This window comes from Dermacentor silvarum, chromosome 11, assembly GCF_013339745.2.
Source record: "Dermacentor silvarum isolate Dsil-2018 chromosome 11, BIME_Dsil_1.4, whole genome shotgun sequence".
In the NCBI taxonomy this organism is placed as follows: Eukaryota; Metazoa; Arthropoda; class Arachnida; order Ixodida; family Ixodidae; genus Dermacentor; species Dermacentor silvarum.
Window position 1 is genome coordinate 86,021,686 of NC_051164.1, and position 24,940 is coordinate 86,046,625.

At 48.0% G+C, this 24,940-nt stretch overlaps 1 protein-coding gene across 4 annotated transcripts; it reads right to left on the reverse strand.

Annotated features, from left to right (window-relative positions):
- Nucleotides 1–131: 131 nt before the first annotated feature.
- Nucleotides 132–24,347, reverse strand: LOC119432719 (chitinase-3-like protein 1). Of its 4 annotated transcripts, XM_049659244.1 has the most exons (12): nucleotides 24,171–24,347; nucleotides 20,506–20,710; nucleotides 19,930–20,092; nucleotides 18,842–18,871; nucleotides 18,711–18,743; nucleotides 15,157–15,360; nucleotides 14,189–14,436; nucleotides 7,784–7,878; nucleotides 6,862–6,949; nucleotides 5,912–6,097; nucleotides 2,176–2,304; nucleotides 138–1,062 (listed from the first exon to the last, which is right to left on the reverse strand). In XM_049659244.1, exons 1-12 carry the CDS (start codon nucleotides 24,293–24,295, stop codon nucleotides 832–834), a joined length of 1,737 nt encoding a protein of 578 aa, XP_049515201.1. In that variant the 5' UTR covers nucleotides 24,296–24,347; the 3' UTR covers nucleotides 138–831. The 4 variants fall into 4 exon arrangements, with proteins under 4 accessions (XP_049515204.1, XP_049515201.1, XP_049515203.1 ...); XM_049659247.1 differs by lacking the exon at nucleotides 5,912–6,097 and having other exon boundaries at nucleotides 132–1,062; XM_049659246.1 differs by lacking the exon at nucleotides 18,711–18,743.
- Between the last annotated feature and the right edge of the window lie 593 nt (nucleotides 24,348–24,940).

Genomic DNA, 24,940 nt, shown 5'->3' on the forward strand with positions numbered 1-24,940 from the left:
CAACAAGTAATGCTGCCTTTGCACAAGCTTTTGGTGAACACTAGCAGTAGCTGTAATGGCAACAGTGTGTCTACAGTGTCCCATGCGCAGTAACAGTAATATTTGACCTTGAGTCATAAAGGGGATTACACAGAGAACCAAACTCCATTTCGCACACAGCGTGAAATGCTGTGGAAGCAAGATTTCTTGCAGTAGCTGCATTTGCACTGCAATTATATGTAATTGGTTTTTATTTAGGCTTGTTGATAAATGAAAAAAAAAAGTTATCCGTAAGGACGAACAAACTGTGTTATATGACTTAATCTGTTGTTTTGTATAATTCAGCTTTTCATTGTTTTTCCCTTTTAGGTTTTCCATTTACAGCCCATTGCGGCAGCCTCGCACGTAGGCTCGCACGAACATGTGCGACCATGCAACTTGACCAAAGAGATATATTCCGATTACCAAACTTCTTCCACAGCATTGCACATAGTTTGGTGTCGCTGCATATGCCAAGATCGTGAACGTTTTCAGAGCACTCTGTGTTAACAAATAGTTTCACGGATGCATATAGCATTGCATTCATGTGCTATATCTTGTCATGACATTGAGAAACTGCTCCAAAATGTCGCTTTCAGCTATCTCTTCCCAACATGGTGACAATTGCATGTGAATTGAAACAATTAAATAGTAATTGTGTGGCATAAGTCATAGTACGCCATGGGTTCATTTTAATTTATGCACATTCTTCACACGTGTTTTCTTGCCTGGAAGCACGCGCAATAAAATTGGAAAATCTCTCCCGCACTTGGAGGTGTTAGGCTTAGCGACGTCCGTCAGGCCTAGCGGACGTCAGGCGTTCACCGTGGTCCCCTTGCTGGACCCGGCGGCACCAGTGGTCGGCGCTTGCGGGGGCAAGCTGAGATTGGCCGATAGCCGCTTGATTGGCCGGTCAAGTTCATTGAGTGCGTTGTGCAGCTGACCGAGCAGCACATTGCGCTGACCGCAGTCGCCGTTGTAATCGTCCATGTCGACGGTCACCACGGCGATGCCGCCCATGCGCATGCGCTTGGCGAACAGCACCTGCGGTGATATATCGCCGGCGCGTGTGTACGCAGTGTACTACTGTGCGAGCGCTGAGCTCAATGTGCGCTGTCGCGCACAGTGCTATGGCTTGCGCATAACGCATAATTCCAACTGGATCGCTCGAAAGTTCTGTTTGCTGTGGTCCGTGAGGTGTGATAAAATATTCAAGTGTGCGCTCAAAGCTGTATCAGTAAGCCACGGAAGAAACTTGCGCGATGCTCACTAATGTACTCCTTTCTCCCTGATCAACAGTGAAAAACATTCTGGAACAGAATTTTATCAGGAGCTTTCAACAGGTTCTTGTCTTGTGGAGATGTTCGTATATACAAAAGGCTCATAGGAGTATTCGTAATAAACACAAAAAAGAACGAAAAAAAAACAAACAAGAAACACGCGGTGGTGCGCTTTACATCCGTATGAGGGACAAGCTCGCTGCACCCAGCAAGTGCAAGTTGCCAATACACGAGGTTAATGTTGAAATAAAAAGAGAGAGAGAAAGAGAAACACAGAGGATATCGAATGCGTTGCTTGCTACGCACCGTGAAAGCTGTCCTTGCGTGGGTGCATAACTGGCTAAAAGGAGCTCACTAAAGCTGGGCTTCTCCGCAGCAAGATACTTCGTGAGGAGCAGCCCACTGCACTCATTGCTTTCAATTATATACAAATGACAACTTGTATGTTGGAAGCACTTGTGTGTACGTAACCGCGACGTTACCACAACAAAGTGGTTATAAATAAGCAAATAAATTGTTATGAGAATGACATATGTGCTACTCGTGCTCAAAGTTTGCCGTTACCATGCCCTAGCTGTAAGACGACTTAATTTTGTGCAAAACATGACCTTGCACTGCGACTGTCACATATAGATTGACTGAATTATCACTAACTTGATTGGTTGTGTTTAACGCAGCAGTTTCTTTAGCCTGCCGGGTTTGTTTACAGTGCACCGATAGCTAGGCACACGAGCGTGTTTGCATTCCGCCCTGATCGGAATGCAGGAGGGACACGAACCCGCGACCTCGTTCCCAGGATCGGAACGACTGAGCTAGGTCGCGGCGACCAGCTTAGCCGCTAACAATTAGGCTATAGCTGTAGCATGCAGAACCACACCTTGTTGAGAATGGTGGCCTTGTTGTCGTATCCGATCCACTGCCCCTTGTCCCTGTTGACGGCGATCTTGCAGTCAGCTTCCTTGTCGTACAGCGAAACCCACAGGTCGGAGCTGAACTCCAGGCAGATCTGAAAGGCGTGCGTTTATTACGCTGGAGTAAACAACTTCTTCAACCCTGTAATGCCCAAACACAGTTCCAGATCAAGGGAAATTGGGGAAATTATAGTTCACCTTTATTTCTGCTATACATTTGTGCAGAAAACAACAACAATGAAATGTTATTCGAGTTAGAATTACCTTATTAGTAATTATTAATTGGTTATTTGCTTTCTCAACTATCCCTGTCTGAATTAAACTTCACCTTAGCATACAAAAACCGAAACTATAAACTAGCCCTGTTTCGCGCGAATAAATCGTCATTTTGAGGTATGCAAATCGGCGTAGCACACATGTGGTACATTGGACATTACAGGGCTAACGTTGGGACGTCGCCATTTTCGAAACGATCGACTCTATCGCGCATTGATGTGCAAAACGAAAAGTGTGCTAACGCATTCCGCAGCGCATTTTGGAGACAAGTATTTCCGTACTAGTCACGTGATTTATGCCAAATGGGACACCACCCCAATTATTCTGTCAGTCTTCTATTACGCAATCGCGCCATGTAACACAAAGTGAATAATTAAGGAGTTACTGAGTGGAGCTTTGTTAACACACGAAACTTTGTTATTTGTACTGTAATGATTTCACGCCTCTTCAAGTTATCCACTCGGCCAGGCATTGCTGCGATATGTGTGTCGCCGAGCACTTAAAATATATATATATATATATATATATATATATATATATATATATATATATATATATATTCCAACCGTACCTGCATACGAACCGTAAAACGGAGGAACCGACACAGACGAGCTTCTCCCTAAACGTCCTCATATTACGGCGAAGCCACCTTCACGTTATCAGAGGTATTTATACACACGCGCTCATCGGTTTTTTTTTTTTTTTTTTTTTTTTTTTTTGCGAGTTCAGCACGTGCATATAAACAGCTTCTGCGGCTCGCCGCAAGTTAATATACACAGGGTATGCCGACTGCAAAGCCACGAAGTCCAATATCAGCTTCGCCTTCGTTAACATCAGTGAAACCTCGGCCAAGGGCCGGAGCACCTAGGAACAGGTACGTCCTCTTACAAAAGCCGCGAATACTCTAAGAAAGAGAATTCTGCCGAGTCCCGGGCCACGATTTTGTATCGATGCGTTTTCCGATGCTATTCCTGCTGCTCGCGCTTCTTCAGTGCATGGTCAGAGAGACGCACCGCCCGCGTTATCAATGGGATCAGCCTGCCGCAAATGGTGGATGATAAGAGTGGCACAGAATCGAGCGGAGGTATCGCTACAAAATCGCGCCCGCGGAACTCCCTGGTGCTATAAATATATATAGGGTGAATGTTTGTCTCCCTTTCCATTTCTTAGAGACAAACAAAATAACCAGACCGGAGTAGACATGCCGTCAAAATATACGGCAATATCACGACCTGGGGCGGAAACTTGACGGCTGCGTCGTCGCCCATCTGAACTAGACAGTTGCTCTCGACTTGCCATTGGAATATACTTGCTCAGTGAAGACCCGAGAACACTGTAGCCTCACGAATTGTGACTAACCTACCACTGGACTTAGCCATATTAAACCGACAATATGCTTGAGAAGAAAAATCATATAATTCGGTGTCATTGTTCCTGCGATTACCCAAGGAACTGAAACTTGGAGGATAAGGAAAGAACTTGGAAGGCACCTAAGGGCCGCTCAGCGAGCTGTGGAATGGCTGGAGGCGAAAGGCGTGACGTAAATACACGGGGGACAGGGCAGATAGTACCAGTTAGAGACAAAAACTAGAGAAACTGATGTCGAGATTAAGAAGTGGAGTTTGAATTCGTAAAACAGGTAACTGCTGGCCCAGAGAAGCAGAGCGGGAAAAATTTTTGGAGGACGCTTAAGCATCGCCTTTAAGAGTGGAACGCGATAGCATTCAAAGGTCCCTGCCTGTTTGTCAGGCTTCCAGACAACTGCAGTTTTCTTTTTATTGCGATAGCAATTATATGGACACTTCAACCGGATTTCTGCCATCGGCGTCGCCGTCGCCGTGAGGTTCCGTATAGATTCCAAGGGCGATAAAATCGTCGCCGCGCGCCGTATGCGCGAGCGAAAGCGCGCGGGGGACGCGTGCTATCACAGAGGGCGAACTCCCCCGCGTGCTATCACGGAGAGCGAACGCACGGCGGAAAGCAAACGCGACCGTCGCGCGAAAGGCCATGGGGGTATGGGAGGGGCACAAAAGGCGTATCTTGCCACTCAATCTCCCACGCGAAAGCAACAAAGCGGGAAGGCAGCGCGGGAAGGAGGGGGGGGGGGGCAGCTTCTCTGCCAACAACTTCTCTGCACAACTTTCCCTGCGTTGGCGGTCACCCGCACCGTCTCTTATCTCCACACTGCTCTGACCTTTGTATACGCTGTGCATTCGCCGCTCAGTTTCCGTTGAAGCGATAGACAGCGCGAGCCTTCCCCGCTGCGGCGTTTTGACAGTCGTTGTCTGCGGTCAAGTGTGATCTATTCATGTTTGCTTAATTGTGCGCGCTGACACCACGATTGTTAATTCAGTTAGTAAGCGAATGTGTCCAAGTTTATGCAGCCGATAAAACCACTATCCCTACTCCGAATAGCTCTCTACTAATTTGCTATCGCAATCGATGCTTCGCCTTTCGGGCGAAACTGCGACATTTTTTTCTGCACCTTCGCCCCGGCGCGCCGCTGCCTTAGGGTGCCTCGATGCCATCGAGGCACCCTACCGCTGCCTAGGAGGCGAGCGCCACCTGGATGTAGTTTTTCGCGTTCCGATCCAGGCGGCGGTGCCCAGTCGGTGGGACTGGGCGCGGTGGGACTGGGCACGGCCGCCGGCGCCTGGGCCGGCGCCTGGGCACGGCCGCCTGGATCGGCGCGCGCGGTGGGGCAACCCCGCCGCGCGCGCCGCTGTATCAATGGTAGAAATGCTGTAAAAGGGGTTTGTGTTCGAGTTTCCACATAACAGACTTATGTTTTCTCGTATATTCAAATTGCAATCCGACGCCATCATGCCTGTATTGTGGTTAAGTCGTACTTTACGATTTTTCTGACGCATTTTACTTTCAGAAATTCACACCAGCGCCTCTGCGTCGCGCGGTGGGTCTGCGTGGTCGGGGTGTTTCGGCATGACTTTCTTTGCCGCGGACGCAGCACGCCGACACCGACGCCGGATTGTCTGCGACACGGGGCCCTTAACGCTGTCGCGTTAAAATTTAGCGCACAAAACAGACAAGGACGTAGGGAAGAGAACACAGCACGAGTGTTCGTGTTGCGTTCTTTTCCCTACGTTTGTCCCTTTTTTGGCGCTTTCTTTTTTCTTCACATAAATCAATACCAACTTGCTCAATTCACTCTAATTACCATAGTTGGTGACACGGTCAGAGAAACGCAGTCGGCAGTGCATTAAGCAAAGTGACCATATTAATAAATTTGAAACTATAGTATAGAGGGCACTGTAGGTCGACGCAGGATCGAAGCTTGTAAATAAATGGGCATCCACTGGAGTCTTTCGTCCTCCTGCAGCGGGCATTAAATAAGTTGATGATGGTGGTGGTCGTGATGATGATCAATGCGGCCATGTTCCCGATGACGAGAAGAAGGTGGGCACGCACCTCGAAATAGGCGAGTAGCCCCCGCTCGTCGGTGTACGGTCCCGGAGGTGCTGGACCCCGGACTGCGGCGCGCAGCTCGTACCGCGCGCTATTTCGTAGCCTGTAGGCGTAACCGAACAGGGGCAACGCCAGGGCCACCCGTTGTCGCGACCGTAGGTCTCCCAGAAACGCCTCGCACGCCTCCACCTGCACACCACGGCGATGTCGGTAGGAGGTACAGGGTGTTTCAGGTAACTTGAGCCAAACATTAAAAATATGCAAATGCCACGTAGCGGGACAGAACCAGGGTAATGTTGTTTGCCGTCCCTCGGAGATACTCAGATTATTTTTTCATTCCATCTAATTACATAGTTAGTCTTAATTAATCAACTTCTCAAATGATTATAATTAGACGAAAAGTGTAAATGAGAAAATTGTAGAGCAACATGAAAAACTCCCGATACAGCTTTCTGTTGCTCAATACGTTCTACATAAAAGTGCTTTTCCGAGGGTCTGTACTCGATGTCTGCGATGTCTGTATTCCCATTTCACAAACTCTGCAATATCCGAGAACCACACAAGGGCTCCTCCATTGTCGGCCACCAGTACTCCAGTGCTGGACACCCGATGAATATGTAGAGTGACCACTGAAGGATCACAGGCACACAAAGGGCAAGCCCTCAACCTTGTTCGGGAACACGCAGGCAGCGGTTCTTGTTCCTGACTGGCTGAACAGGACTCGTATAGCATTAGCTATGGTTACGTCTGCGCAGCGTTAGCGAGGTCAAGTAAAGTTCTCATTCTCGTCTGTTCGGCTCACAGTCTGCCGTGAATGGAGTTTAGTGTGCGTGATTGCGCCGTCGCACGCCAGCAGAATGCGGCAGACGCATTCTTGCGCGTATGAGACGCGTACATGTATAGTTGCTTTGTTGCAGCGGACGGATCGAGCGACTACGATTTTAGGCACCTACCAGGTCTTCCTTGAAGATGATCGGCGGTACGGCGGTCTTGGGGGCGTCCTCCTTGGAGTACGCGTGCACGATCAGCAGGTCGCTCAAGCTGCGAAGTAAGGCAGCTATATGGTGGAGGCAGAAACTACATGCAACGCATTTGCGGTGAAGCGCGCCTGCGCAGATGCAGACTCTCGAGTGTTTTAAGAGAAACTCGACCGTTGCGACACACAGAACGCTGTTGACCAGATGCGTGTTCAATGTGCCCTGGCCCATGGAGAAGAATGCCGATCCAAAGCCCCCCTTTCATCTCTCAGCATATGCATGCACACAACAGTATACGTACAGCTGCAGCGGAAAAAAATTAGCACAAGTGACCGATCACCTGATCAGATAAATTGCGGCACGCGACGCTGTTGTTCGCTATAGCACGCCGAAAACGAGAGTGCCAGGCACCCCCTCTTTGAAACATGAATCATGTGGTACTTATGATGCCAGTGTGCACGGGATTCGAACAAGAGCGCCGCGCACCGCAATTTCTCTGCTGCGGTTATCGCCCACTTGTACTAATCTTCTTTCGCTGCAGCTGTACATTACAACTAGGATCCTATCTTCGTTAGAGTCTACATATAATAGCACCGCAGTGCCATTTTATTTCCAAATAATCTTAAGGAACTACGGTCAAAGCACGCATGTTCGAGGGAGGTAACTTCAAATGTCCATCACCTCGTGTGGGAATGCGAAGGACTCGGAACATTCAGGGATGTGTACCGGCCTAAGGAGGTGACATCGTTTGAGGAATGGGTATAGGACACACGGGCTATAGTGCCAAAGAGACACTTAACTCACTATAGAAGCTTCGCATGCGCTGGAAATTTCGGAAGCCACGGCGAAAGGCATGAGATATGTGCGCGGTGTCAACGGTACCAGCGCGAGTACGTACCCGTGAAGGGCTTCCACGTCGTACGAAGGCCCCCACTTCATGTGGACGCTGACTAGGGTCAGCAGGCGGACCTTCTTCATCTCGATACGCATCGCCTGCACAGGCAAGGCAGAAGACCTGAGGTGAATGGCCGAATGAAAAAAGAAAGACGAAGAAAACGAAACTATGCATCCGAGAGAACCCCTAGAAGGCTTATGACCGCCTGCTGCTAACCAGCAGGCATATTATCATCATGATCAGCCTATATTTATGTCCACTGCAGGACGAAGGCCTCGCCCTGCGATCTCCAATTACCTCTGCATTGCACTAGCTGATTCCAACCTGTGCCTGCAAATTTCCTAACCTCATCACCCACCTAGTTTTCTGCCGTCCCCGACTGCGCTTCCCTTCTCTTGGTAGCCAGCAGGCACACTGCCCTCCTAATCCCGATCTTCTCTCTATTCCCCTCCCACCTCAAGCCTTTAACTCTCTCCGAGCCCGTAAAATTTTTTTTTTCTCCGGCAGGACACACACGCGCTCTTATCCCACCGTGTGTCTGCTCCGCCCCAGTGATGTAGGCAGATGCGTACCACCTAATATGGACATGTCCAGGCTTACAATCGGAACGCTCGCGTCTCCTACTGCAAGCCGGCCTCTGCTACCGTGTCACAACTAGCTATGACCGCTGGATACATGATAATAGATTCCACAAAATACTGCTTCAATTCATACACAACACAGGCCTCACATACTATAATACACATATACACATCAATAATTCTGCCTTAAGAGCCGTCTTTATAGCAAAAAAAAAAATACTTAGCCTGCATTAAAAACTAGCTAGCTGTTTAAGCGACCTGCATGGCGCGACACCTTCAAGTTATCGCCATCTCCACGACGACAATGACGGCGGCAGCATGACGACGACGACACGATTACCTTCTCTTCTTGTTCCAGTATAGTTCAAACCATCTCAACACTTTGAACCGAGATCGCATGCCGTGTAATGCTGAGGCGCACGAGATAGAAATTGGCGGGATGAGAATATAACAGCCGACTATGTCAAAAGAAAGGGTTACTTGACTTTAGTATAAAAACAAACTAGGTTTTCGATGTAACGCTATCACCTGTTCCACCCAGAAAAAGTCATATACGTCGTTATGAGACAAGCAGTGTCGATTATAAAATAAACGGGTTAGCTGATATGCTACAATTCTGAGTAAGAGGAAAAAGTGAAGTCCGACAAGACATGTGATGCGTAGAAGATAATCGGTGGTCTACTACCGCTTATCTGTTCAGAATCTTTCACTGGAATAATCTGCTTGTTTTGGGTTAATCTGTGACGGGAAGCGATTACATAGCGGCAAAAATGAAGTGATGAGATAATACGTAAGAAAAAAAAACAAGGAAAACATGCGACACAATGAAAAGCGCAGAAAATATTTATAAAACGTCATTTAGCTGCGTTATTTACGTACCGCAACAAGACACATAACGGTGGAACTTGCTACTCCCTGCACCTCCGCGGCTGTCTGTCGGAAGCACGAGTTCTGCATAATCAAGTCTGCACTCCTTGCACCGAGGCTGCCCTCAAAGTTTCTTTTTACGCCACACGATGTGTTCGGCCTATGACGGATGGATCGATGCTATGGGCGTCCCCGTTGAAACGAGGCGGTGACTTGCGCCTGCAAGCTCTTCGAGCGCAGCTCTTTAGGCGCCCGTTCCAGCGGTGAGCGTCGGCGTTGTCCCTCCTAGCCGAGCGAACGAGCACAGCGAATGTTGAAAGACGGCGATAGCGAAGAGAGCGCGAGGCGGAAACCGGAGAAGGTGGGTACAGCGGAACCACGAGGCGGAAAGCGAAGGAGGAGGGTGAGAAGAAAAGCGTAGTGCCGCACAAGACGGGCTCTGCGGCGACGATGCTACGGGATGGCGCCCGAGTAGCGCGCGTCGTCTGTATTGAAACAAAGCGCGGCATGAGCGGAGGTCTGCTTGCGGCGGCTGCTGTGAATCGCACCCACGCGCCGCCTCTCGCGCTCTCCCGATTAGCGAGGCAGTTGCGCCACACTTCGCTCCGTTTCCAACGTGCCGCACGAGACAGCTTGTCCGCACCAGCCAATATATCGCGAAATGAAAACACGCGTATACAGCTCCACTAAAAATTCGCATTAGGGTGTATCGTAATCGTCGGTCAATGTTTTAAATTTTACTTTGCCGAATGTCTTACCTATCTTATTTCTTTTTTTAAACGGGCAATACAAATTCCCAGCCTCAAACTTTGACTCATGAGCGAGAACTTCGTTTTTTTGTATTCCTTTTTGTTTCTGGTCTCCACACTTTTCTGCCACAAAGTATCCAATCGCCTTTTACGAATTCCTATTGCGTACATGTATACTTTTCCCCTCTTATTCCTGAACCCGAAGGCTTCAAGGAGGCCAGCGGAGCCAAACCGACAGCCGGGTATAATATCTTCACATTCTAACATGTATGGATGGATGCTATGAGCACAACATGATGATGATGATGATGATGATTTATTGGCATCCCCTTTGAAACGGGGCGGCGACAAATAGTCACCTAGCCTGCTTGATTTAATCAGATATACTATACATGTTCTTTATCTAGCATTTTTGTATACCTCTCATTATTCTTTTTCTTTTTCGAAAATTTACCTTGTAGCGCTACCTATGATTTTAAGAGACCAGGTCGTATCCATCTTTTCCCTGCTTTTTTCCCACAAGTACTCTAATCGTCTCTTGCTTATCTCTACGGCTGATCTGTTGATGTTTCCTTCCACTTTAAACCCAAGCGCTTCTGGGAGTTGCACGTCAGCTACGGTTCTCGCTGGGTGGATCCCGTCGCATTCCATTAGGATGTACTGAGTGGTCTATGAATCTTTACTACAGCATACACATGTCTCATCTAGTTCCGAATATTTGCTCCGGTATGTTTTGGTCCTTAGGAAACCGGCTCGAGCCTCAGATAGCAAGGCACTGCCCTTTGTGTTATCGTACAGATTTTCCCTTCTAATTTCTTTCTTCTCATTCTTGTAAATCCCCATTGTCCTTTTTGTTTCCATTCTTGCATCCATTTCGCGGTCTCTATTTTTCTCACTTTCTTTCTGATGACTCCTGGTTGTCTATTTACAGTTTCGATTATCCTGTAGTTGGTTGTCAACTTCCTTGACCTCTTCCTCCATTCTGTGTCCACGCTCTTCATGTAGAGATACTTGTGCACTTTAGCCGCCCATTTATTTTCATCCATGTTCCTGAGCCTTTCTTCAAAAATAATTTTGATCTGTGCTTCTCTGACTTCAAAAGAGGCCCAACCCATGTCACCCGGCACGGCCTCATCTGTGGCATTACCGTGGGCTCCCAAAGCCAACCGGCCTACTGATCTCTGGTTAACTTCCAACCCCGACAAGATATCCGATTTTAAGCATAGAATGGCATTTGCGAATGTTAGCGCTGGCACCATTACTCCTTTCCAGATTCCACGCACCACCTCATACTTATTGTGGCCCCACAGTGTTCTGTATTTCATTATTGCTGCATTCCGCTTCCCCTTTATTTTCAGGTTATCTTGATGGTTGCTTGAGTAATTCTTTCCTTCGTTTATGTGTACGCCGAGGTACTTATATTGCTTCACTATGGGTATTACTTACTGTTGAATTACACCACGAAGTTACTCGTCTCTTCATTGAAGATCATAATTCCTGATTTCTCTGTGCTAAACTTAAGGCCTAGATTTGTCGCTGCATTCCAACAGATATTCGCAAGTATCTGTAAATCTTTTCTATTGTCCGCTAGTAGCACAATGTCGTCTGCGTACATCAGTCCAGGGACCTTCTGTTGCACCATTTGTCCATTACACATGTAGGATAAATCATAACCTAATTCGCTGTTTTCCAGTCGTCTTTCTATACAGTTAACGTAAAGCGTGAACAACAATGGTGATAGAGGGCATCCTTGCTGCAATCCTTGGTGAATTCCCACCATTTCATTACCTTTCCGACCTTCCCATACCACTTGTACTTGGTTGTCTCTATATATCTCCCTCAGCAGCTCCACGAAATCGTCATCTATGCCTTCGTGCTGAAGAATATCCCATAACAATTCCCTGTCTACGTTGTCATAAGCTCCTTTAATATCTAGAAATGCTATCGATAAAGGTCTCTTCTGAGCTACTGAAATCTCTATGCACTGAGTTAGTACAAACACATTATCATCTTAGCGTCTGCCTGGCCTGAACCCATTCTGTAGTTCCCACAATACATCGTTTTTCTCCACCCACTTCGACAGTTCTAATTTTATGGCTTGCATTGCCATTCTATATATCACCGACGTTACTGTAAATGGCCTGTATGAGCTCGCCTTATCCTTATCTCCTTTGCCTTTGTAGATGAGGTTCATCTTGCTTTCACGCCATCCAACGAGAATTTTCTTTGTTCTAATCACTTGCTCTATGGCATTAGCAGTGCCTTGCTTTTTGGACCGAGGTTTTTGATTAGCTGTATTGGGATTTCATCGGGTCCTGCTGCCGTGTTCTTAGGGATATTTTCTGCTGCCTTTTTCAATAAAAGCTTTCTATGCTAAATTTTGATTTTTCAGGCCTCTCTGCTGTTGCTGGATCTGTTGTCTGAACTACGTTTTTTCTCGTGCCGAAGTTATCCCTAATAACGTCTGTGCTGTACCGCAGCGCATCGTCTCCTTCGTAGATGTCACTGTCTTCATCCCTTATAGCCGTTTGCGAGTTTTTAGTTGGATCTCCGAGTGTTTTTCTATGGTTCCAGAATCTTTTTGGGGCGCCTTTGTCCCTTTTGTGAATGTTGTGCACCAACGTTCACTTGTGCATTTAATTTTCTCTTGCACGAGCTCACTCGCCACCCTTTTCTTTTCTCGGTATGTATTCCATCTAAGGAGCACCTCTTCTTCTTGTAATCCCAACTTTCTGGCTTCTCGGTGAGCTCTAGATGCCTCTTTACGCTCTTCTATAGCTTGTTTTATTTCCTTGTTCCACCACTTACGTGGTTTCCTCTTTCCAATTTAACAATTGTTTGCCGTGTCTGCCTGATTTCATGCTGCATAACGTCCACCAGTTCCTCATATTCCCAGACTGCTGTAGGAAAAGCCTCAATTTTCTTCTCTATGTTGCTTGCGATCTCTATTATTTGCTCGTCATTCATTTTTAAAATCTCTGAGGCTATTTGTTCATGTTGTGCGTTGGTATCTCGCTCAAACTTTAATGCTAAACGTCTTTGATCGCTTCCCAGGCTATTTTTTTCCATTTTCGTCTATTATCATTTGGTCTAGTTGTTCGTAGGCCATTTCTGAGACTAAGGCGTAGTCGATACATGACTGCCTGTTTCCGCATTGCCACGTTACCTATCCATGACACTTATTCTCCCTGTTAACTACTATAAGGTTCTGTTCATCACACAGATGCAGCACTATAGAGAGCCGTTGTAATCAGTATATCCGTCTAAATCGTCCATGTGTGCGTTCCTGTCTCCCACTAATATCACCTGGCCCGATTTACTTTATTCATTAATGTCGCTTCTAATGCAATCAACCAATTCCTTATTTTTTATCTGCTATATATCACTACCTGTCCACAGTTAAGCAACTCCCAGCCACGTCTTTTTACCTTGCCATGTGCAGCTAATCCATAAATGCTCTTTACATGTCTCGTTTACCCTTCGCCACTTGAGACCTCGCCTAATTAGTACGCCTACGCCTCCGCCTTTCCTTGAACCGGTCATTCTGTTGCACCCTTCCCATACAAAATTGTCAATAACAGGCGGCTGCTCCAAATCTCGTAGATGCGTTTCGGTAAAGGCGTACACGCTAATCGCTTCATCATTCAGCTGCGTTTGAATTTCCAGCCATTTTTCCTGCTTGCGACCACCCTGCATGTTAATGTAGCAAATTCCGATGTCAACGAGGTTAACGATGTCAACAAAACCCCGATGTCAACGCCACATGGATGGATGGATAGATGGATGGATATGGATGTTATGAGCGCCCCCTTTGAAACGAATTGGTGGATTGCGCCACCATTATTATTATTATTGCCTAATGTCCTACCTATATTTTTGAGAAAACACCCAGATACAAAGAATTCGCAGCATCAAACTTTTTGAACCATTACTAGGAACTCTGTTTTTGTATGCCTCCGTTCTTTGTGGTCTCCCTACTTTTCTGCCACCAAACCTCCGATCACCTCTATTGAGGACATGTTTACTTTCCCCCTGCTATCCCTAAACCCAAGGGCTTCAAGGAGGCCAGAGGAGCCTAAACTGACTGCTGGGTAGATATCTTCACATTGTGCCTCGATGAGCGACACCTGCCGCCGGAGAAGCGCGTCAACTAGGCGCCCTCTGTTCGGCCGCAGTCATCACGGCACATTCTGGCGCGTACGTGCACGCACCCTGACGAAGTCCACGTAGATGGGTTTGAGGTCAACCGGCAGCCGGTCCCAGTCGATCTCGATGCCGTCGAAGTTGAACTCGGACAGCCAGTGGCCCACGCGTTCGGCGAGCTGGATGCGCATGGACGGCGCCTCAGCGCCGACGGTTAGGTTGTGCACCCCAGATCCCTCCAACCGCAGGGAGAGCACGAGCTTCAACTGCGGGTGGCTCGTCTTCAACGCGTCCATGTCGCGCACCGACTTGAGCCCTGCGACATGTATGCGGTTGTGGCCCATGCACGCAAGTCCTGGCTGAATCTCCGCATTCGATGTGTTTATATCGCGCACACTGAAGAAGGACGTGGCGGCATATGCAAGCGATGTCTGCCAACTGTCAAGCTGTTAAGGCAGAGCTCTGTAAGAAACTTTGTAAGACGGGTTCCGACGCCAACCTGAAGTTCTACTAGGTGACCGTTGACGTCATGAATCTATTAAAGCGCCTACTTGGGTCCAGCTAATTACCAGTAAAGAAGGGCTACATATATTGCATTCGAAAGAAATCAAACACTCAACCTATCAAGTTTCTGGAACTATTACAGCGCCAAAATGCACAAAAGAAATTGCTGCTCTGCAACGACTTCACCGTGTCTCACACGTTGCAATTGTGCGGTACGAAAACGTTCCAGTCGAGCGGCGGGCAGGCCGCTATGGCGGCAAGTCCAGCTTCTTACGCCGTTGGTACGATTACCACTGCTTCATATTGATGACGTCAACACGTACGGCATACCCTTCTGGCGTTTCTAATGCTCAGGCACAGTACCACTCTAGCGCTACTGTGAATATTTGCACCAAGTCCGAACTCTGTCGCGGCCGCCGCCACCGGGCCTATTTCTGCGACAATGCGACCGGAATAAATGGGCTGAAATCCACGGCGGTTGCGGCCGGATTCGCCAGCAATTCGCAGCGCCTGCTGATCAAACTCTACACACCGGTGTCGTCTTCGGGGAACCGCAGCTGCTGTCCGTCGGGGTTCAGCTGGGCGGTCATGTAGACGAGGTGGGTGCAGCAGTGGGCGCACAGCTTTCCCAGGTCGTAGTCCTTGGGCGCTGCCCGCAGCAGGCTGGAGGAGTTCCAGTAGCACACAACCGACGTGCGGACGCCGTCCCTGCCGGCCGCTGCTGACCAGCCCGAGTCTGCGACGACGACCCACGAACAAGGGCGAGCGAGTGTTGTTAAAAGACGCTCTCACCTCCTTTATGTTTGTCAGTAAGAGCTTGAATGCGACACCAGCACACCTGAAGGTTAATCGGGCGTAAGACAACGTTATTGAACACGTTGTTATAGAATGACGAAGTATTACTCCAGAGGTAAATGTGCAACTGGTCTGCCCGAAGTCTAGGGTTCGAAGAACACTAGGCAAAAAAGTCGCAGTTTCGCCCGAAAGGCGAAGCATCGATTGCGATAACAAATTAGTGGGCAACTATACCAAGTAAGGATAGTGGTTTTATCGGCCGTATAAACTTGTAATCATAGGCATACTAACTAAACGAACAAGCATGGTGTCACGCGCGCACAAGCAAACATGAACACATCTCACTCGATGACCGCGGAAACTCGCTGTCAAAACGCTGGAGTGCGGAAGCGCGGCGGCGGGAGCGAGCGAATTGACCTTCGTGCTGCGTCTCGCATCAACGCGAACTAAGCCGCGAAAACACAGAGCAGGGCGGCCCGTGTCCCCGACGCAGATGGCTTTCAAGATACAGCGGCCGCGCCCGGCCGCCCGGTGTAGAACACCCGCCTCCCCCTTACACTGCCCCGGGAGCCTTGCGCGCGACGGAAGACGGCGCGCTTCCTTCCCGCTTTCCTCCCTTGCGTGCGCGAGTTTGAGTCGCGATCACCGGCTCACCCTCGCGCGCTTTCACTCGCACATACAGCATACGGCGCGCGGCGACGATTTTATCGCTCTTAGACTTTATACGGAACCTGACGGCGACGGCAGAAATGCGCCTGTAGTGTCCATATAATTGCTATCACAATAAAACGTAAATTGGTCTGGGTGGGAGATTAGGAAAGGTGACCGTATAACTGGCGGCGTGAAGGAAGGGAAGACACACAATGAAGAGCACATTATACTTCATGTTATTTTAGTTTATCGCATATAGAAGTTATTCGATGGTTATTGTTACCACAAACCAGCGGATATCATGGGTCAAGAGGAGACGCGGAGGGACCGAAAGCGCGAGGTTGACGACGCCTGCAACAATCTCATTTTAAAGAAGATGCTCATATAATCCACCCAATCATGGAAGTCAAGAAAGAGCTTTAGATCGAGTCAAGACACAACTGAGACTTGACACTTGGTACTGTGACCGTTGTCCTTGATTGTTAAGAATCCGCCATGTCATCATTCTTTTGTCTTTTTTATTACAATGTGAATAATGTTGATGGCTTGGTTTAGTGTGCAACGCCTTCGGCGACAGCGAGGTATCTTATACTTACGGCCGTCGAGATTTTCTGAAACAGAGGACGGAGTACATCAACGAACCATACTTCGAAGTGCGCACTTCGCATTTTCGGCTTACGCCACCCATCCACAATTAGTGTTTACGCGTATTTGTTGTGTTGAGGGCTTGTTACATCGTGTATGTATTGGAACGCCAGCGTAGAGAGAGGCAAAAAAAAAAAAAAGAAAGAAGGAAACGTCATCTTCTTGCATCCACGTTTTATCTGTGCTGCGCTGGTATAGCAAGATGACATCTTTCAGAAGATTTCATTTTGTTCGAGAAGGTGGCCTCTATGATGAGATTTTGTAAAAATATGCAAGTCATCGCAATATAACGTTCTTATGGCCTAGACGCGACCCATTGATTTCGACTGGTAATCCATATAACTGGTGGCCTTGTATCTAGCCATATGCACGTAAGCTGACAGAAACGCACACAAAGAAACCGTGTGTAAGAAAAATAAATACGCGCTGAGACTCGGCGGTAGCGTCGTGTGTTTGTATCATTTAATGTGTGCTACAGTGTGGCACTGCAGCATGACAAATACGTCCATTTAGAGCGAAAGTTGTGTTTGGGTAAAGTAAGCAAGACCAGAGACGCAGAAACTCGCAATGCTTTTCGTTCGTAAGAACTGCTTTTCACTGGCCGCTCGCCTTCGCTATTATAACTGACGAGCGTATATTCTTACAAATAGCTCTGGGGGGAAGAGCATCTTGCGAAATCGGGCACATGTCCCGGCACAGCGCCCTTTCGCGGGACCCGAACTATATTGCGCAGAAGCCAACAGCCTCGGAGATTTCTGCGACAAATTTACGCACCGAGTTTGTGCAGCGCACCCTACTGGGTGCGTTGTCTGCTTTCACGTCTATTAAAAATCAACAATCGTAAGATTACGTTCAGTCATAGAAAAACGACATTAAGCGTGGCCGTAGCTAGGATTTCAAGAATCGAAAAAGTGTTCTTTTTCTTTTTTGCCTTTCTGTTGAAGCGATGCATTGCTACGGGAGGAAGAGAACGACGGCGCAGTAAAAAGAAAAAAAAAAAAGATAAGAGTTCTAACCTGCCTGTACAGATGTATTATCGCTTACGGACGCTGGTGACGTAGACGTGGCAGCAGCTCCGGTAGCGACATATTGACACGTATACATGTTTATCTTTCACCGGTGGCCGCTTTCCACCGGCTAACAAGTGTTAAACGTTATCGCTCGGCGCAGGACGCGCCTGCATCAAAAGCTTCTCGAACGTTATCGATGCTTCTTTCCGTTGTCTGTATTCACCGACGCTTATGTTATCAGATTGTATGACCGACGCGAATTGTCTAGAACTTTCTGGAAGACACGCGGGCACCAGGGAATAACCTGGAACATTCGATGACTCATGTATAAAAGCCAACGCGTTTCGCCGCTGATCAGATTTTCGACGATCGCCGACTGTGTTCGCCGCTATCATTGTGCTTTGAGTGTAGCTTGCTTTTGTGGGCACAGGTTCGCCCAATAAACAACCAGTTTCGTCATACACAGTTTTACGACTGTTTTCTTTACCGTCACTACTACGTGACAATATAGTGACGCTTCTTCAACCACAACGCGTTTTAAAACCAGATTTTTTTTTCTTTTTTGCCTGAATGTTGTCCTCGAGGGTGTAGAAACCACTACACGTTAATTAATATGCTGCTGCTAACGCCTTTTAGGTCATAGCCCCAAGCTAAGTAAAACACAGTCGGTCGCTGCAACAATAATAGTTATATCTGTCGTCTGCTATACTCGGGGATCTCAGCATCCCAAGATAGCGTCACCAGCGTGGCTGTTCGCGTGTACGCCAGCTGTATTACCATTTGCGATCAAAGGTCCTGGCTTGTCCGTAAAGGTAATACCAATAGACGTCACGAAGTACCTACACGTACATGGGTGAAGCGTGTACGTATGGGTAATGCATATACACACACGCTAAAGCTCTCTCTACTTTGCCGACTCAAGGTAATACAACTTTTTTCTGTCAGAGCGTGCTTTCAAGCAGGTCGCGGCAGGTCGCGGGCATACCTGATGGCTGCGTGCGGTCGCGGTCCGTTCCACCTGGACAGTGAGGCAAATACGCAAGAACACAGTGAAATGTCGAGTCAGTGGAGGACCCGAAAAGCCTCATACACTGTGACAAATTCCGGCGTGCTTACCAACAGTCTCGAGGCGGTGTTCATCACCGGCTGTCATAGGAACAAAAGGTGGAATAAATAATTTTTAAAAACTCATTATTTCATAGGATCACGGCGAATTTTATGAGTGACTGCTCACATGCTCGCTCCGTATCTATCATGCAAATTTTTCATGCACACATTTCTACATTCTACGGCACCGAATGACAACCCGCAGTGTCTTTAGTAACCATAATCTCGTCGCAAAAATAACTCATAGAGGGTGCAGTTTCCACATCAGTGAAGTTGGGTACAAACTGTGATTCATTTTACGGCTGTGGACCGGCCATAAGACAGATCTTTAATACCGAAAAAAAAAGGAAAGGCCATAGATCTGGACGCCCAATAATGCTGATATCTTCATTTAGCCTCCTGGAATCTAGCAACGTAAGGGTACACTTAAAACGGTGTCAACTGCGTGGGCACAGTATCTCATGAATGTGTTCGCTCTAGTTTCAGTTTTGCTGGCGACCTTTCGCAGACGACAACTGCGGTCTCGTTAATCCTCGAGGCAAAGCCTCGAATTCTTGAGCGACGTGTGCAGCCCGCGAGACATCTTGTTAATATTTGTACAGCATCTCGTGCATTCTCGACAGACGCATGTGCGCAACATCTTCAGTCCATCGCGTTACTTCACCGCACTACGCATGCTACGTGCAGGTGTTCACGATGCACGTAAGGTCTCGTGTGACGCATAATGAAATCTGTAACGCCGTAAAATTTCGCCATGCTGTCGATGTCGCCATCTTGTCGTATCTTATTGGTTTACAGTGTAGCTGTATATACGCACTCTCTGAAACAACTTCGAAACGCAAACACGCTGGAATGGATATGGCGAAATTTTACAATGTCCAAAACGGCAGCCCAGAATTTCTTTTTTTTTTTTCACGATACTTCGTGAAATTTCGTGACGCGTCTCGCAACGTCTCGCGGGACTACTCGTGATGTCTCGCATGCACATGTCTCGCATGACATGTCGCTTGAGACGAGATATATCTACGCGAAAAAAAAAAAAAAAACGCGAGACATATAACCTGCAGGATATACGAAAACATACGATCCCGACGTACGAATGTTGACGACGAAGAAGCCAACCACGCCGATGAGGACGGAGACAGTTACGAAGGCACCGGCCAGCGAGGACAGCACCCACGTGAATCCCGGGGCACTCGCAGAAGACTCGCCGGGCGGGGGTCGGTCAGCGAAACCCGCTTCGACGACGCGGGGAAGCGCCTGCCGAAATGAAAGAGGCGTTGACATCGACCTGTGCTCACTGCGTCTACATTCACTCCACTGACGTTCTGATTCGCCTCACTGGTTTACTACGAACGCCAGTTTCAAAATTGAGCCATTTGTGGAGTTTCTGAAACTGGCTGTGTGGGTTATGATCGAGAGGACGCCGTAACGGAGGTCCTTGGATTAATTCTGATCACACAGGGTTACTTAACATTCACTTAAATTTAATAATCCGACGAGCGTTTTGCATTCCACCCCTGTCGGAATGCGGCCGCTGCGGCCGGTATTTGAACCCGCAACCTCGTGCTCAGCAGCACCACGCCATCATATAACACAGCCTCCGGGATTGGCAGCCGCGCGGCGCCCGATCTTGGAAGCAATGGGTATAGTGATCTAGAGCCATGATCTACCGCTTCTCGGCGTTCATGTTGCTGCCGTAGGCGGTGGGCGATGCGCGTTGCCTGCTTGCGCACCCTGCGTTGCTGCTGCTGCGGAACGGGAGCGGAAAGAGAAGGCGCTGCCGTCGCTGCGACGGTTGTCTCGGGGACGCCCTCAGGACCGGCCTCGTTCCGGGCCTCCTGTTCTTCGGCTACAGTGACGACGACGTCATCTTCTCTGCGAACGCGTAAGAACATATGTGACAAACATCTCTCCTACGGCATGACGCCTGAGATCATCACATGCCTACGGCAAATGAGTTCTGCGGGTGCCCGCAAAGTCGATGAAGGTTCAGGGAAAGGGGAAAATTGTCATCCACCCGACTGTAGCGCGAAACAACATTAAATTGGGGGTGTAGCTTTGAGCTACAGTTGAGTGGATGACATTTTCCCTATTTCCTACACCTCTTATACGTACGAGAGCGAGTAAAAAAAAGTCGCAGTTTCGTCCGAAAGGCGAAGCCTCGATTGCGATAGCAAATTAGTATATAGCAATATACAAATTAAGGATAATAGTTTTATCATCCGTGTAAACTTGTAAACATACGCTTATTAACTAAATTAGCAAGCATGGTTTCAGCGCGCACAGGAAAACATGAACACATCACACTCGATGACCGCGGACACTGCCTGTCAAAACACTGGCGTGAGGAAGCGCGGCCGCAGCAGTGAGCGAAGAGACCTTCGTGCTGTCTATCACTTCAACGCAAACTGAGCGGCGAGAACACAGCACGCACAAAGGTATGAGCCGTCGGCGCACCTAGACTCTGCCCCCAATGCAGATCCCCTCCTTCCCCTCCGCCCGGTGCCTCGCGCGCGACGGAAGACATCGCGCGTCCTTCCCGCTTTCCTCCCTTGCGCGTGCGAGATTGAGCAGCCATCGTCAGCTCCCCTCCCACGCTTTCACTCGCACATACAGCATACGGTGCGCGGCGACGGTGCTTTCGCCCTTGGACTTTATGCGGGACATCACGGCGACGACGACTGCAGAAATGCGCATGGATTATCCATATAATTGATATCGCAATAAAATGCAGAAGGGTACGAACGTTTACGTAGGCATTCAACAAGAACAGCGTCAGCTGAAAGCCAAATCTTCTGTAAGCGACCGACAGATGAGCAATCGAATCTGCAACAACGTCATGCTCAGTAGAGTTACTGTATGTGCTACCTATCCATCAGCTCTAGTGTTCAGCTGCAGAACGCGCCATTTACCCTGTGTCCCAGCTAACGTTAGCAAACTGTTCAACTAAAAAAAATATTTCAGAAACACCATGCAAGGTACCATTATAAGTCGTACGATGTTCGGTCGCCAGAGTTCTGACAACCGAACACCGTAGGTCGTAAAATTCTATCTTGCACCATGTTTTCTGTAAACATTCTTTCTTCGTTGAACAGCTTGGCTAACGTTAGCTGGGGCATCCTATATAGTTACTGCAGTAGGTACAGCACTCGCGGGTACAGCTCTCTCCAGTAATCCTGTAGATGTATTGCAATAATGTTTCTAGCCAGAATGTCTATAGACGTCAATTGCGTGCCGTCGGGCTCGTTGGTACTTATTGGTTGGAAGGAAACTAGCAGCACGAGATAGGGCAAAGTAATAACCAAAAGCACACACCGTCTATAACTTATGGTCTTTAACCTCTTTAACGCAAATTAAGCATTGTTGTCGAATGTGGACCCGTTTTTCCTACAGGGTATCTAACCGTTATCGTATATAGGCCAATGCCAAGGGCAGTCTAGTTTAACACAGCGTCTCAAACAGTGACCTAGGGCTGTAATTGGAGCGCACAGCTGTTATCAAACCCCCAGATAGCGCTCAATGTGACCTTCAGACCCGGTGGAGCGCCCATGAAACAATGTGCAATTACTTATCGCTCGACACATCAGTTCTCAGATTCTAGGCATATAGAGCACTTGGGTAGTTCCACAAGTGTGCATTGACGTCGGCAATGACGTACATTGCGCTTGCTCCGCCCTAACCGGTGAATCCACCAGAGAAACCATTGATGTCACCGGTCATGACACGACCCAAACCACAATCAGTGAAGTGATGAACATCGAGTAATTATGTCAATTGACCTAGATATGTATAACTGTGCATACTATCACAATGTAAAATTGCACATGATCATCATCTCTAACAACTCAATGTAATATAAAAATATAGGGTTTTACATGCCAAAACCACTGAATCCAGGGAAAGCACGCGTGGAATACGGGAGATGGAAATTCAAGACGATGAGCAAGACGAGAACAAGGTGAGAGCAGGAGCCAACGTTTCGACAAGTGGACTTGTCGCCCAAGGCCAAGTCCACTTGTCGAAACGTTGGCTCCTGCTCTCACCCTGTTCTCGTGTTGCTCAAAACCACGCAATGTAATATAAGCATTTCATCTCTACAGTCTGCGGTGTAGCTATCGCTTCAGAAAATTACCGCAGTTCGTGGGTTCCCTTCTCCTACCAAACAAGAATGCTTCGAATAACGTAGCACTCAAATGGAGTTGTGGCTGTCAAATATTTATCGGCTTTTGAAAATAGCCTTTAAGCAAACAATAGTTTGAAAGTGTGCGTGCGTATGTGAGTGTGGCAATATGCAAAATAAATACACCTCTTAATGACTTTTGTTTATATAGTCTCTATATATACACATATCCTTGCAATTTTACGAAAACGTTTGGAGCGAAGCAAACAACCGCACATATGAAGAGACACGGCACGAGCGCCATGTCCGGCTGTTTGCATCGCGCTAAACTTATTGCGAAAAAAATGTGCGTCAACAGTTTCAAGAAGTTCCTTTCAAACACATTCAGTCTACTTTTTGTCGACTAAAAGATGAGTCTGCCAGTGGGCAAAGCTGGCTTGAAGATCATAAAGTGCATTTCGTTGAAGCAGTGCGCACATGCTGCATTGAAGTGTCAATATCATAGCTGTTGAGGAGTCTTAGTGCTAAAAAAATGTCCGCCGATTACGATACTTCCTAACGCGAAATTTTAGCGCAGCTGTATACGTGTCGTTATTTCGCGATGTATGGAGGTAAAGAATTCGAAACCGAAATCAGTGCACCTACTGGCAGTGGGCCAGTGCCATCAGCGCCTTCGCTGAGGGACGGGTAGTATGGGAACGCTGGCATGATGAGCGGCATCGGAGCCAGCTGTGGAAGAAGACGAACGCGCGAGCAGTGGCACGAGCGCGCGTTCGCGCGGTTACGCCGAGGGACGACGACGTACACAAATGAAGGTGGGATGAACAGTATAGCGCTACTGTCAACACCTTATTAGCAAAGATGATCCATACGTATACATATACAACCAATTGAAGGCCACCAATTCGTCCTGCCATGACGTTTACATGAACGCGACACAGGCGGGCAGAGTAGATCTGAAAACCGGTCCTCGGATTTTAAACGCTAGCAGGTCGGACCGAGTGAGCGTCGAGGTGACTTCGGTCAACCCGCCTACAAGGGTTGGGTTGACTCGTCCGACCAGCTTGGCAAGATGCATGTAAACGTTGTCGGGTCGGGCTGGGTCATCTCGAGTTCTGAATCGACCCGCTCGCGTCGACTTCGTGTGAACGAAGCTAGCATAGAACAAGCGCAAGCTGAGCGATGACGCTAATGCGGCTGGGTGGTTGCCTATACCTCGGACGTTGGCTTCGGCGCTCCGTAGGCGGCGGCTGCGTGGCGATGACCGGCGACCGGGTCTTGCGGACGTCGGTGCAGCGGGCGGTGCGGCCCGCGCGGACGATCACTGTTGGCTCCGTCATTGTAAGCGTTGGCGAACGGCGATCCGGGCGCGTTTGATAAGCCTTGTTCTTATTGTTGTTGACCTGAGTGGTTGTGGCGCATACCCACAGTGTGGGATTGGCCATGAATCGGGTGGTTAAATTCGGTCTATATAAAAAATGCCATCAGCGATTTGTACGCTGGAGCTTAGAAAGTAAAATTTTGTGAGAGGAAGAAAAGAAGAGAAAAGAAAACAGTCAGAAGAAAGCCGTGAATAACATTAAAACATAAAAAATCATTAAACATTAAAAAATAACTTTAAAGTAATAATATTAGCAATAATAAAAGGAAAAAATGAATAAAATAAAACTATGGGGGGGAGGGGGCGATCAGCCTACCATGGTAATCGATTAGATTCCATCAATCAGACAGACAGACAGACAGACAGACAGACAGACAGACAGACAGACAGACAGACAGACAGACAGACAGACACACAGACAGACACACAGACAGACACACAGACAGACAGACAGACAGACAGACAGACAGACAGACAGACAGACAGACAGACAGACAGACAGACAGACAGACAGACAGACAGACAGACAGACAGACAGACAGACAGACAGACAGACAGACAGACAGACAGACAGACAGACAGACAGACAGACAGACAGACAGAC

Excerpts from the sequence above, each read along its gene's own strand:
- LOC119432719 (XM_049659244.1), bottom strand. The coding sequence starts at position 24,295 with ATGACGGAGCCAACAGTGATCGTCCGCGCGGGCCGCACCGCCCGCTGC. Across the intron at positions 14,437-15,156 it reads GTTCCCCGAAGACGACACCG|GGCTCAAGTCGGTGCGCGAC; the intron begins GTGTGTAGAGTT and ends TACATGTCGCAG. Across the intron at positions 7,879-14,188 it reads TCTACGTGGACTTCGTCAGG|GCGATGCGTATCGAGATGAA; the intron begins GTGCGTGCACGT and ends TTGCCTGTGCAG.